This window comes from Platichthys flesus, chromosome 14, assembly GCF_949316205.1.
Source record: "Platichthys flesus chromosome 14, fPlaFle2.1, whole genome shotgun sequence".
Lineage (NCBI taxonomy): Eukaryota > Metazoa > Chordata > Actinopteri > Pleuronectiformes > Pleuronectidae > Platichthys > Platichthys flesus.
The window spans coordinates 20,718,267-20,733,147 of record NC_084958.1 but is presented as its reverse complement, the minus strand read 5'-3'; the positions used below and the strand labels follow the sequence as shown (position 1 = coordinate 20,733,147).

Genomic DNA, 14,881 nt, shown 5'->3' with positions numbered 1-14,881 from the left:
CACTGTCCTTGATCTAAAAAGATTTATTTCAAAGTTCATGTGTGTAATTTAAAGACATCAAGTGATTTGTCTAATCCAGACAGCTGAAATCTCATATTAGAATAAGTATTCTGTATTTTGTCCATCATTTGAAGTGCATTAGGAAGAGAACTGTGATCAGGGGGGATGATTACAGCAATCTAACTTATTTAAACTCCAGCTCCAGAGGCACAGATGTACAAAAGACCCACCAGCCGTTGTTTTACATCTCTTTGTGGTAGTGTTGAGTCTCTGTGTGACCTTTCACAGGTGAACCAAACTCTCAGGTGCCACTTGTCAGTTCCACATATGGACCTGGACTTCAGTTTTTTGTCTGCACTGGAGAGGAAGCGAGCTCTGCTCCAGATGCAGCCTGACACTCATCTGCACCGATTGTATAAATACAATATAATGTGATCTGTTAATTCAATTTGTTTTACATTATTTTAACTAAATGTCACTCAAGCTTCAGTAGGCTGGGGGCCACTTCAGGCAAGGAGGCAGCCCTTATAACCTTTCTGTGGCCTGGACTAAATGGATCTGAACTTCAAGTAGCATTGAACTACAGCCGTTCTTGCTATTTGCAACTGGTTTCTATATCTGCACGTGTTATGACTTTTTGTAGTGCACGTGTTGTCAAATTAATGAAGTTGTATTCTTAATTTACAGTGTGTGGAGCTCTCTCTGCCACCGTAGGATATGGCCCGAATCATAGATATATAGCAGCAAACAAATTCAGGCCAGCTCTGGCATCTTTGATTGACATGTGGTATTTCATGTGGTTTACTTGTGGCCTAGATCTGGCCAACAGGAACCAGTCTGGGCCATAACAAGTTTGCTTTACAGGAAGGAAAAACCAAATATATGATGGTATTTGGTTGTATGATACATTATTTGACGCCATGGGATGAAAGACACCAGAGTACTGGTTTTAAAGGGCTGGTCCTGTGGTGGCGGGGTACAGGTGCAGCGGGGCTGACCCTCCTGCCCGGCGGGGCCGCGGCTCGTCCCACTGCGCCTGCGTCCCGCCGCACGCCGAGAGACCAACAGAGCAGCTATTGTTAGCCGAGGAGCCGCCAGCAGACTTTATCCCACACTCACCATCTACCTGCCGCTGACTGTCACCCAGGAGCCCCCGCCGGACACCGGAGGTCGAGCTCGGCGAGGAAAGAATCCAGGGACCGCGGAAGGGAGGAAGGAAAGACTCGGGAGGAAAGACCCGGAGGAAAGACCCGGAGGAAAGGAGGAAGTAAACACGGACGGATCGACCGCTGGGGCTCGGGACTCAACAGGTACTTCGATGGTGTAGCAGCGGCTCGGACCTTTTGCCTTTTTTACACGCCGGGGAAACACACGGAGAAACACACGCAGGAAGATGCCGCTGGGCCCGTGGAAGAAGAAGAACAAGTCGACGAAGGAGCACCTGGTGGACAACGAGGAGGTCGGCGGCGGACACGCAGGTGCCGGGAACCAGAGTAAATCCGCCGTGAACGGAGCGGGACTCCCGCCTCCACCTGCCAACCTGCGGCCCAAGCTGGTGTTCCACACGCAGCTGGCGCACGGAAGTCCCACCGGCAGGATCGAGGGCTTCGCCAACGTCAAGGAGCTTTACTCCAAAATAGCCGAGGCGTTTAACATCAGCCCACCTGAGGTAAGAGGTCACCCGGGGTCAATGGGGACGGACGTGGAGGTGGTTTCGTGTTGCGTTCAGGGGTTAAAAGCTCTGTTTTCCTCACGGTACCTGAAGGGCTCACGCAGATTTGTTTCCAGACTTTTACTAAGTGCTCAGGGCCGGATTAACCTCCTGGGGGGCGCCGGGGCAAATATGTGTCGTAGGGGCCCCTATTAACCCCCACTGTAGTCGGCGGTGTTGTTGTTATTTCCCCAGACAGCCACAGACCAACCAGCATGCATGAGCCAAAATCTCAAGTAGAGTAATTGAATAGAAGATTTATAGCAAATGAATCCCCCAAAAGTTTCTTTATTTGTTTATTTGACAGGGACCATGCTTATTAATTCTGAATTTCCTTCGGGATTAATAAAGTATCCATCTATCTATCTATCTAATCAACAGCAATGATTGTAAATGAGCCAGTGGTATCTCAACAGGTTCATTTTCATCTGTTGTCCCCTGCCGGCTTTTAAAATGGCCACCTAAAATCAACATACACTGACTTGTTATTGTCAACACATACAATAGTAATATATACAGAGTAATACTCAGACATGTAAGTTCAATAAGTTGTTGGTTGGTTGTTGTTTTTGTAAAATTTAAATGACAGTGAACAGAAATTTTTGGCCTACATAAAACATTTAGTAAGTAAGTAAACAAGTAATTCAAGTTTATTTATTATAGCACCACTCTCAGACCACAGTCACTAAGTTCTTCACATGCATTTAAACACCAGAAAGTAGTAATACGCTATAAATATACAGAAAAACCACAACAACGCATTGATTCAAACACTACAATGAACATGGTGAGACAAAAGCCAATGTGAATAAATGGGTTATCAGTTGTTGTGAATAGGGGAGAGACTAGTCCCTTTGTCTGGACTGACGTCTAAACCATTGACCAAAGTGGACGTATGCTTCACTTAAAATAAGATTTAGTTAGAGTTCACCAGATGTACATTTACGAACAGAACAATAGCCGACCCCTTAAAAAAACATGTTTTAGGGTCAGAATTGAGCTTGATTTAGATGAATAAGGCGTTATGTTCATCAAACAACCTTGTTGTTTTAATATTTTTTTGACAATTTATACACTGAACAATAAATCCAATAAAATAGAAAGAAGATTGTTAGGCGAATTGATAAAAAAAGAAAGAATGAAATACAAATTATAATAATGATAGGTTAGGTCTTACACTTTGTTTTTGTATGCTGTTGTGTTGCTAAATTTACGACTACTACAGTCAAGGTTTGGGGTAAACAGATTTATAAGTGGCTTTCCTAGGGATTAATCCCATGGTGGCCATTAAGTTAAACTTTAATTGTGTCAAAGCTGGTCAGTGTTCACACAGGCACTCCCTGCCAACTCCCTCCCAGCCTGCGCAACCTCAGTCCTCCACGACTGTATCCTCATTGTGTCAGTCACTGGATATCTGACAAACTGATTTTTAGGGAGTTTTGTTGTGGCCATTCAGCATCAGATTCCAGGTCTTGAAAACAAAAGCAGGGTCTGGGCAGGCTGGTTACTTTCCTCAAAGGAAGGTGTGAGCGTTATGTTTGGTTTCTGTCAGCCTGAATGTGACCTGATAGGCCGGCGGAGCAGCCTGTTATCAGCCTGGTTTGGAGACATGAACTTCCTTCCCCTCTCGAAGCTGAGAGATACAGTTGCTTCTTTTAACAAGGGCAATAATTGGAAAGGAATTTCCTTTATTACTTTGTGGGGTTGGTCCACAGTGACGCAATAGACTTCACATACACTGCAGTATGTTAACATTTGATCAGGGGAGGACTTCTTCTTTGATATTTCTGACTTGATTGCAGAAATGATTCTGAATGAGACTCAAACTCAGTTGTTTTTTTCTTTCTGTACTTGTTCCATCATGTCTATCTGTCATTTCCATCCCTTTCTATCTGTCTAGACTTGTCGGTGCCTTACACTGTTTTCCTTCCAAAGCATGAAACGTAACAGAGTAGTTGAATAGATTATGGATTTTAGATGATTTTCAGAAGGTCCTCTCATGGATTGTAGATCCTCTACAATCTCCGTGAATGTTGTTCTGTGGCTGATTGTTGAACTTTGACCTCCCTGTAAAAAGAGATCATATAAAGTACATGAAACTGTAAAGAAAATACTTTTCTGCTTGATTTGACAGTTGTCACAATGACAGAATGGATTTGTGTCTTTGATTAAATCCTCAGTTCCTGTCAAGTCGGCAGCAGAGAACAATAATATCCCAAATGTCAATATATCAAGCTGTGTTATTAAGCTGTTAATGTCACATTGACATCCTTTGCTTTAAAAGTTGCTGAAAAGTTTGCTTATGTGCGTATATTACACACACACACACACACACACACACACACACACTAAGACAAATAAATAGAGGGAGGGGGTGTGATGTGATAATATTTAGACTCCCCAGGTTTTACCACAGGAAGTCCCTCAGGTCCGGCTCAGGCACAGCCCCAAATCTCTAATCAGATAACCCGTCCTGGCCACAGCCAGCGGCGTCCCTGAGGACCCTGGGGATCAGCTCTGCCCAGGGCCTCCTCCCTCCATAAACACCACCCAGCCTCACAGTGGTGCGCATGTTGACCTGTGTCACAATTTAAGCTTCCAAACAAAGCTCAGCTCTTCAGGGATAAAGCAGGGAGTCACATTTTTAATGGGATACCTGTAAGTAGAGCTGGGTGCTGGTGCCAGGGCGAAACGTAAATGTTGCTACTGGTTTGTGCTTTTGGATTATGGTGAGAGGTTTTTTCTAATATTTTGTTCTCCCATTTACTTATCAGTGGGGGAAGAGTAAATGTTGAAACACCGCTCATTAGAACGCTGTACAGTTCAACAGCAGCATATCCTCGATAATGACCAGCACTTCCCTGAAGACTTCCAACAAAAACAAGGGAGGATATTCTGCAGGTCTGTTCTTATCAGACTGCATTTATTTATGCTACGTGTACCTAATAAACTGGTAACTCAGTGTATGTAGACTGGATACAACCACATGACCGCTCCCCAAAAGTATAAACCCCACCTCCTCCATGTTAGTGTATGGGACATGGACCAAACTCATTCTAGGTTGTTCTTATCACACTGTTTGTCCAAGTGCTAATTTTTCTTATTATTTGGTTTTGATTTGTTATTTCATGATATAAAAACAGGGTGATATGATGTGATTGACAGCCGAGACTGATCGCGGTTGGTCAAGCGCATGTATGGGTGGAACATCGCTGCCACAACTCGATCCCTGACAACTAATGCATTGGCTCCAGGTCAAAATGCACAGGATATTTGCATGTAGTCTCATTTTCCATATCGGTGCTCGAGCTGCAAAGAAACCATGACGGTGGCTGTTTGTAATCGAGTGTCTCTTTCACGCTGGGGTAACACGAGTGCTCGGCTGCAGCCTGATGATAATTATGTAATGAACAATGGTGGTTGTCTTCCTGGTCTCTAATGGGTTAAAGACTGCTCTCCAAATAGACATCATGGCATGTGTGGATTGACTGAGCATCTATTGTTGTGTCTTAATTAGACAGTAGACCTGCTGGTTCAGTGCAGCCCAGAGTCAGTTCTGGAAGGAATTTGTTCGAGGGAAATAAACTGGTGTCTGAATTATAATTATAACTAAATGTACCACAAGCAAAGCGAGTGAAGGCTTTACAGTGGATACAGGACATGTATTGTGTAGACTCAGTTCATTCCCTGTTATCTCAGCCAGCAGTACATCATGGAGCGGTGGATGGGAGGTTCCATGTGCTCTCTCTGCTCAGGTGAAAGTCTGGTTATTGTCCTGACAGCTGCAGAGTTTGAGGTGTGGCTCTTTGACTTTGCTTCGTGTCCACCTGCCCCCCCCGCGCTCACAGAAAGCAGCACAGCCATTTGCCTACATTTTAAATATGTGGGCTGCAGTCGTGTCCACACGTTTTGCTGTTTTTTGTGGTTGTACTTCCCATGTTTTGCAGACAGACATCTCTTATTGGGGGGATTAGGTGAAACAATCTCATTTGAGCTTTAGTCTGCAGTTGGTATTAGCTGAGCTGCTGCACTCACTTCCTACACGGTGTAAAAGCCAAGCAAGCAAGTGTCCAGATGAATTACAGTGAAGGCTAACCAGACTTAACTGCACCGGGAGACTATAAGTGAGAGGCCGCTTAGATCCATCAGCACACGAGCCTGAGTGACTGGTTAAAGCTGTAAATCCATTTTTGTTCCGTGGGAAACAGTTTGGTCAGAAAACCCTCAGGGGATTTCTGACGTGCAGCCGCATGACTAAAATAACTATACACACATTAAGTGAACCTGTACAATTCAATGCCGACGATACCACCTTTTAATAATTCAAATCAACACTTATTATTGATGCTGCACTTGGTAGTTATTTGTTTACTATTAAAATTTAATAGAATATTCTCCCCTCATGTTTTGTAAAGATATAGGAACATATAATTCAGTGACTACCTCTCAAACTAGCACATTATTATCTTTGTAAACGTAGAATTTATGGCTGACATGCTGTTTGTGGTCACTAAGTGTATATCACAATAAAGCAAATGAATGTACATAATTCATTATTCAATATATAATTGTCTGATTGATGTTCAGAGCAATGACGTGTTTCCTTTTTGTCCAAAGCCATAATTAGAATTGGTTCCTCCATCCTGAATATAAACATACATCCAATATGAAAAACTGGAACCATAAAAGCTCTTCAGCATTTATTTGAATATGGAAATGATTACCTGGGGATATTTTTGCCTATAACATGACTTGTATAACCTTAAATATACATAATTCAAATATTTGAAAACAAATGTGTCGATTGCCTGATCATTTCCTCCCAATTAGTAGGATCATTTTAATAATTGAAAAGAAATGCTGTGGTTTTCCAAGTTATTATTTCCCTTGTAATAATTTTAATGATTTTCCCCAGTGGAGACCATTGTTGTTTTGTGTGTGTGTGTGTGAGTGTGTGTGTGTGTGTGTGTGTTATATCGTATTAATACAAATTATATCACATACTGGTTTATCCTGTGGCCTGATGTCGGTGAACATGGTTACTGGTAATTCCATATGTAATAAGCTAATGAGAGTGAACCTTTGTGCCTGTGTGCACACCGCACGACTGAGGGAAAACAACACACTAACAAGGAGTGTGTGAAGCTGCAGAAACAGACCTCAGCTGTGTGTGTGTGTTTGTGACTGGACCGGATTTCAATGTCATTTCTGTGCTTGTTTACCAGAAGTGATGCAGAGGAAAGTCGTGATGTACCAGAGGAAGTTTCACCTCCTGCTCTGCTGTGACAGTAGAACAGAGTCTTTCTCGAGGCTGTTAGCAGCTGCTTTTTGTCTTTTGTCTCATAACAACATCGTTACACCAGGTTTACTTCATCAAATCAGGTTTATTTAAGTTTTTGTTTGTAAGGAAACTGGCATGGATTTAAAGTGGGGGTGTCACGGTTCTGTCGTCCTTTTTGTGATACGACTTCAAGGTGTCAGCTAAACATGATGCTAAGGCTACATCCACATTACAAAGTTTACAATCTAAAACTGAGAAGTTTGGAAACTCCCCTCGACCCGTTTTAGTTTGAAGAACGGCTTTCGCTTCCTGATTGGTTCTAACTGTTTGGACCCAGATCGTTTTAGTTTGAAAACCTCATACCAAAACAAATTGTTATGGATGAAATGTATTCAGTTGTAATCCACATGGCATCTAACAGTTTGGGTGAATGAACTCAACTAGTTGTGATTTGGATGATTTCATTTACTTTTTCCGAAGAAAATAAATCCAATTTCAAAACCTCCAGGAAAAGTGGTCTAATTAGCTATAAGCCATGAAAACATGTGTGCCGTCTATTTTTTATATTTAATTGTGTTTTAAATCATATATAAATAATTTTAAACCTCTTGTATTGTTTTCAGTCTAAAGCATCTGCACATAAGTCATATATCAACACTTTTTTAAATACACTGATCCCAGCTTCTGTGACAGGGCTCTCTATGAAAGGGTCATTATTTTATCACGTCTGCAGTCAGGTAAATGATTACACTGGCTGAAACGCTGATGAATGCGATTTCCTGTTTAAAACTCGGCCACACCCCAATACACACAGCTTAGATCAGCAGTCCCTGTTAGCTACTAAAACACGTCATGCGGAAATAACAGCAGATGAACACCGGAGATGGGGAGTAACATGTTTCACTGTTTCACTGATGCACACGAGTTTCTCCCCACTGTGATATTCTCTGTTGAATCTTTCTAAAAACCTCTTCTCCCTCATTAAGGGAGCAGCTGAAGAGGCAGTTGATGGAATGTGTGGTTCAGCTTTTAGTCGTCACTGTTTTAAAAGCAGGGGAATATTTGAGAGGGAGCTCCAGTGTATTTATTAAGCTTCACTTTTCTGCCGACACAGGATTTCAAATTTAACTGTATAGAGAGTTAACATAGGTGAAGATTAACTGGCTGCACTATATTATCATTATTATTGTACAATGGCCGCTGCATTCCCTTTTGAGCTGCTGAACTATTTGCATTTTTCTGAAAGGGAACAAACCTGTCACTGTACTTTAGTGATTATGTTGCACTGCTACAGTCGCAAGGAATTAGAAAAAAAGGAATAATAATAAAAGGAATGAAGTTTGAGGCTGAACTCTCAATGTTTCAGGTTGATGAATTTAATTTGTGTTCAAACTGTCCGTTGCTACTGCTCCTCTTTTCAGCCTCTGTCTGAAACACCTGATTTTGGCTCCCCTCTTTTGAAATGACGATTTACCTGGCTTTGTGAGGGGGGTGTCAGACTAGCTGTAAGGCGTGCGTCATAAATATGTTGAGTGACATCACAATGATGAGGAGGTGTAGTCCGGACTACTGACGACGTCTTTCAGGAGGGACAGGAGGGGGAGGAGTCTGAGGGACAGGAGTCTGAGGGACAGGAGGGACAGGAGCTATCTGCGAACTTTGGACTTTTCAATTAGACATCAGATTCCAGGTTACCCATCTGATACCAGTGCACTACTAACCCGGCATGGAAGGGATGATGCGTTGATTGTTTTATAGCAAGTATGTAAATCAGTAATCACTTATTACTCACGGCTCAAAAAACAGTATCATAGATATTTACGATGCTGGTGTCAGTGTTGGAACATCTCTGTTGTTAACGTTGCAGACTTTCATACATAAAAACCTATATAACGACAGAAAATAAGAAAATATCTCCTTTAATGCTAACATTGGCCATATAGCTATAGCATAAACTTACATAAAGCACCTTTTAAGCAGAATAAAGTATAAATATTTAAGTAATGTACAAATACTTTTGAATTAACTTAAGGCCAGTATTTGAAAAAAGCAGTTACATTCCACCTGTCGACTTTGATGAATTACTTTTCATTTTCACCGGCTGAGCAGAAACTGACAGAACCTAATGCATATCATCATATAGTCATGCAGACTTTATATAGTTTTATTAATATATATATATATATAGAAACTCTCGCTCATTGAATCTGTGGCCTTCGCTCTGTGCGTGATGTTGTATCACTGCTCATTTACAACTCAAGTTTTAAAAGACTGATATTATATCTCTAAAAATGGATTAATAGAGGATCTCTTTATTTCAGGACAAAGCAGTAATTTATGAACTGTTGTGGGAAATGTTCATTCATACACATCTTCACTTCACTGAGGGCTCTAAGCTCGTGGTTTTTCATTCTTCTTTTGAAAGCCTTGCCCTCAGACCTGGTCCTGAGTGATGCTCTGCAGATTGCAGTGCATCTCCTTCCACTTGCCCTTTTCCAATGTGGTTATCAAGGCGTTGTGAAGACAGTGGGCGGTGAAGTTTCTGTTCCTGTGAGGTCATTGGAGGAGAGACACGTCGCTGCAGTGTGAGGCGCTGCTCTCTGCCCCCCCCCTCAGCTACACCAGAGTGTGAGAACGAGCTGTGGCCGTCAGCCCAGCCGGAGGAGAGGAGCGGTGCTGAGAGCTGCTTGAGCTGTAGAGAAGCAGCTTAATGCAGTCAGCCGTCTTGGTTACCGCGCTGTAGGCGTCCGCTTGCCGTTCCTCCCACTCACTCTTGGGTAATAACCTGGCCTGGGGCGGGGGCGGGGTGTCTGTTATGGAGAAGAAAGAGAGAGAGAGACATCAATTCAGCTACAGTTCACCCTTTCCTCGCCACACACAGGTTCCCTCCTCTAACCTCCAGTCTCTCTCTTTGCCTTTTCCTCAAGCGGCCTCCTCTCCATTATAATCCCATTCTTTAATAGTCCAGTATCCCCAGGCAACGCATGAGGCCTTGTCAGCTGTGTGTGTGTGTGAGTGTGTGTGTGTGTTTGTGTGACAGAACAGCACTTGTTGTTGCTCATGGCCCAGACAAGGCATTCCTCGCTGCCAGAGCCTGATTGGTGCACAAAGGTCGTCTTCCTGATGAACCGGTGCGAATCATTCCCTTTCTACGGTGCAACCCCGGAAGTCGACCTCCAAATCTCTGTGTTTCTCAAAGTCCTACTGGGAAGCGTGGTTTTATATACAGGCACATCTGAGTAGGTTCATCTGACTAACAGAAGCTATGAATAAGAGTAGAACATATTAATACCTGTCGTCCTCTGTCTCGCTGAGTCAGAGCAGAATAAATGATTCACAACCGGTTTTCTCCTCGTCCCAGGTTTCATCTGTCGTGTCTCTGTTTTTATGCGTCGTTAAATATGGACACTAGTAAATCTAGGTGATCACGTTTCTGTGTCTCCGTGTCCTGCCAAGATGTTGCTGCCACACGGAGTGAAGCCAGATTTTTTCCGTTTCTGGCAGAGGAGGAAAGGTCATTTTCCCCCTTGGCCTCGTCACTGTCTGGTTCCGGCCCCGGGGCCTAGAACCCAGCTCAGTCAAATCCACAGATTTAGACTGATGACACCCCGGGGTGGAAGAGGACATAACTGCATAACTTACCCTGCTGCCCCCTGAGGATTCCTGTATTTAGCTTTCTGACGCAACACTTTGTCATCCACACCTATTATTCAGTTTTCACACTGGGACTAAAATCAGAGATCATTTTTTTTAACTGTGCATAAGAGATTCAGTTAGTTTCAGAGCCTAAAAGACAAATGAGTAATCAACATTTTTATTTTTATTTGCTTATCAGAAAGCTCTTATGGTCTTTTAAAATGTATTTACCATAACCAATTGACTGTGTGTATTTCTTGTCTTTCTTGAACATATTCTTAATTTGGAAATGTCTTGGCACAGATCATGTTCTGCACCCTGAACACCCACAAGATCGACATGGACAAGCTGCTGGGGGGGCAGATCGGCCTGGAGGATTTCATCTTCGCCCACATCAAAGGAATCAAGAAGGAGGTAGAAATTCATAAAACCGAGGACGCTCTCGGCCTCACCATCACCGACAACGGAGCAGGCTACTCTTTCATAAAGGTGAGAACGTATATCATTTTTTATATTTATTCACTTAAATTTAGCAAACACGTGTCATGAGAAACCAAACAGAGATTTTGACCCGCCATCCAATAAACCATCATTTCTGATGTGAGCTACACAAAACAGGATGTTTCCTCATAAAACCAGTAATGGCTCAGTGTCTATAAAAAAAGTAGTGAAAGGATCATGTAGCTATTATTAATTCTGTCACTGATCAATACTGAAGTGATAGAAAGGATTAGAATATGAATAAAACATCATTATTATCCATCAAGGGAGAACAGTGTACTCATCACACAACTGCAACAAAAACAACATAATAAAACATTCACAAGTAAGAAATACATTAAAATAAATTGTCTCTCAGATTTATTTATTTACAATAACAATCAGATTATACAAGTAAAGTGAAGAATAAATTATTAAATCATTTAAGGAAAATACTCAAATCTGTCATATTCAATTTAACATGCTCTTTCTGTGTATGTTCAAAACAGCAGCTGCCATATGGATATTCTACAGTGTTAGAACTTGTGTGCATGACGACCATACTTGTTTTGACAAAGTCTGTTGCCCTCTGATGCAAACGGGTCCAAGTCTCTAATTAATTCTCAGAGCAAACTGCTCACATGTGCCATCATGTGATCCTGAAGCTGCACTGCACCTTGATAAACTGGCACTGGGATCAGTTCTGAGAGGCTGCTGCACCACAGGAGCTCCTGAGGAGATAAAGTCTGAACTGGCCATAGATCAGTTCACTAGTCGTTGAAGCTTTTTAATTCCTATACAGAAATAAGCATTGTTATTGTCTTTCAGTTAAAATTGGTCACTGATGTGTATTTTTGCTGTGCTCCCCCCCCCCCTCATGGTAGCGTATCAAAGAGGGCAGTGTTGTGGACGGGGTGAAGGTGATCAGCGTGGGCGACCACATCGAGTGCATCAACGGGCGAAACATCGTCGGGATCCGACATTACGAGGTCGCCCGTATGCTCAAAGAGCTGACCAAAGACAAAGCCTTCACACTCAAGCTGGTGGAGCCCATGAAGGCCTTCGGTGAGTCAGACACCAGATACAGAACAGAAGGACACTCAAGCATCAACCCGTTATCTTACTGACCCATGAACTTGATCGTCCATTCGATTTCTGAGTTTGGATTCGAGCTGCTTAGTTACTTTTACCTCCATCATGTCTGAAAATAAAATCAATCCGAGTTTCTCATTAATGTTCAGCTCTAAAACAATCAGTTCTAGAAGCTGTAGCTGAAAAATAATCAGAAACCGGTCGGGGGTCAAGTCTCAGTTGTTGGAGGTGGTATTCGTCCTAATCATGAGATGACAACATTATCAGTTAATCTTAATTTATTTAATCCATGTTAGGTTAGGGTTAGGGCTACATTAACAGTCCGACTAACCTTTCAAGATATATGTAAATATTAAGTTTACTCTAAATTGAACCAAAAACTGAAATCTGACAATATTTGTGTGTTTTTGCTCAAAAGGGTTTGGGTAATAGGGTATTTAGTGATTATCTGTATTAGTTGATGTTGTAGTTTATTGTTTTATACACATATATTACCAATAATTATACTACAGTCTGTAAAAAATATAACATAGTGCTTCTGCTCTGATTGATAGAAATGCTCGAGCCCCGGTCGAAGGGTGCCAAACCTGCCAGTGAGAACAAAGTCGGGACGGGGAAGGGGACGCTGAGACTCCGCTCCAAGGGCCCAGCTACTGTGGAGGACGAGGTGAGTGTCTCTGCATAATCCCACTGAGACCTGGATGTGACAGCTAAAGTAGCAGTGGGTGAGGGTTTATGTAAATTCCTTCCACTTCACTGTCCCTATCGTTATGAGGATTTGTATTGTGCGTGTCCTCTACTGGGAGAACAAGCTGTGTTCTCCCTTTGGACATTTTAATGAGGAATATATTTTAGGAAGATACACACAGACAGGGATAAATACAGTTTGATGAAAATGTACAACATCGTGGGAAAGATGTATGAATCACAATAAAAGTGAACAAACTGAATGACTTGGTTGTGATTTCCCAGCCGACAGAATTTGAGGAGAAGGCTGTGAAGAAAGTGGACGACCTGCTGGAGAACTACATGGGCATCAGAGACACTGAGCTCGGTGAGAGAGAACGTTTCCTCCAAAATAATGATCTGTGGTTCTTTTTGATGATGTGATATAGAAAGTCGGCTCTATCTTGTATCTGCTCCTCTCTCTCTCCAGCTGCCACGATGGTCGAGGTCGGCCGCGACAAGAAGAACCCGGACGAGTTCGCCATGGCGTTAGACGAGACCCTCGGGGACTTTGCTTTCCCGGATGAGTTTGTGTTCGACGTGTGGGGCGCCATCGGTGATGCCAAGCAGGGGAGATTCTAAGTTTCCTGCCTCTCCAAACACACACACACACACACACACACACTCACACTCACACACACACTCACACACACACTCCCTCTTCCCCCATCTCGCCTCTTCTAATCCTCAGAAGCCGACTGGACAAACTTCAACCTGCACAAACAGCGGTGGATAAAGTGTCTACCACCATCACCTAGTTGTTAGGTGTAGCTTTGCACTTGGGTGGAGAATCTGTGAGAGTCCACTTCGGCTGAATTGGATCATGTAAAGAATGTCACGTGTCGGGGGGGGTGTCGGTGTAATCTCGTAACGATGTCCACGACATGTGGATTTCAGTTTCACACACTGGACCTGCCTCTCGTGTACAGAGGTGTTGGGGATTCATCCAGATGTTGTCTTGAACTTACGTACGTCCCTCGAGAGACCGGATCCCTCCACCTGCACCTGACGCTATTCCTCAGTCAAACCAGTTAGACTAGTCAACAGTGACTCGTCACACTGGTTGTAAATGGTACGTGCACGACCTTAAATTGTTAAACAATCACGCGGTTTTAATCATTCTTTGCAGCTGTGTCATTTTGAGTATACAGATGTGTCACATAGCTTTTTATAGGCTCTTTTTATATGTGAAAGTGCTGCTGATTTTCTAGCAGCAGCATAGTGTAATTATAGTGATTGTAGCAATGTCCCTCTCCCGTCTTTTGAAATCTTTTAGATGAGCTCGTGGTAGAGAAACGTTACTTTACTTTGTGATTCTCTCTGTGCCCTTAAACGTCTCAGCGTGAGCTCGGGTCCGTCCGTCAGAGGCCGAGCAATAAAGAGGGGGTTTTATCTTTAAATGCCTTTTATCAGGGTTTGACGACACATTCCACCAACATTCCACATGTTCCTCCTGCTGTTTCTAGTCTGTTAACATGTCAGGAATAGACGGTTTATTTCCTGTAATTTATTTTAACGTGAAAAAATCAAGATGCTGTCAGACATTTTGTGCGCCGGGAGGTGGAAGCCATTTTCAAGGCGGCGTCTGGAATGGGATCAATGTCAATCCGATGTCTTAAATAACTGCACTATTTAAAATCACTGTCAAACTGAATTTAAATAGTGACTTGATTAGTGTCGTCTGCTGATGTTTGAACTGTCCACGGCAGTTGTTGTTTATTGTTTGACGAAACCATAAGGGATCACTATTGTTAATAGACAATAAAATTTCATATAGTTATCACTGCCTTGTCATTATTGCTCTAAAGTTAATTTGTTATTTGATGATATAGAAAATGGAGGGGGAACATCATGATTGACTCGTGAGACTGATTTCGGACTCTGGCTCTAAATGCACAATATACCGGATGGAGGAAGTGGAGACATGTCATCCGTCTTTATTTTCCAGATTTAAG

At 42.6% G+C, this 14,881-nt stretch overlaps 1 protein-coding gene across 1 annotated transcript; it reads left to right on the top strand.

Annotated features, from left to right (window-relative positions):
• Positions 1-1,038: 1,038 nt before the first annotated feature.
• On the top strand, positions 1,039-14,706 carry gipc2 (GIPC PDZ domain containing family, member 2). The gene is made up of 6 exons (XM_062403848.1): positions 1,039-1,669; positions 10,932-11,117; positions 11,993-12,173; positions 12,755-12,867; positions 13,173-13,254; positions 13,357-14,706. The coding sequence occupies exons 1-6, from the start codon at positions 1,394-1,396 to the stop codon at positions 13,506-13,508; spliced, it is 990 nt and encodes a 329-aa protein (XP_062259832.1). The 5' UTR covers positions 1,039-1,393; the 3' UTR covers positions 13,509-14,706.
• The last annotated feature ends 175 nt before the right edge of the window (positions 14,707-14,881 follow it).

Coding starts and splice junctions, on each gene's coding strand:
- gipc2 (XM_062403848.1), top strand. CDS start 1,394: ATGCCGCTGGGCCCGTGGAAGAAGAAGAACAAGTCGACGAAGGAGCAC. Junction 11,118..11,992: donor CAGGCTACTCTTTCATAAAG/GTGAGAACGTAT, acceptor CCCTCATGGTAG/CGTATCAAAGAGGGCAGTGT. Junction 12,868..13,172: donor CAGCTACTGTGGAGGACGAG/GTGAGTGTCTCT, acceptor GTGATTTCCCAG/CCGACAGAATTTGAGGAGAA.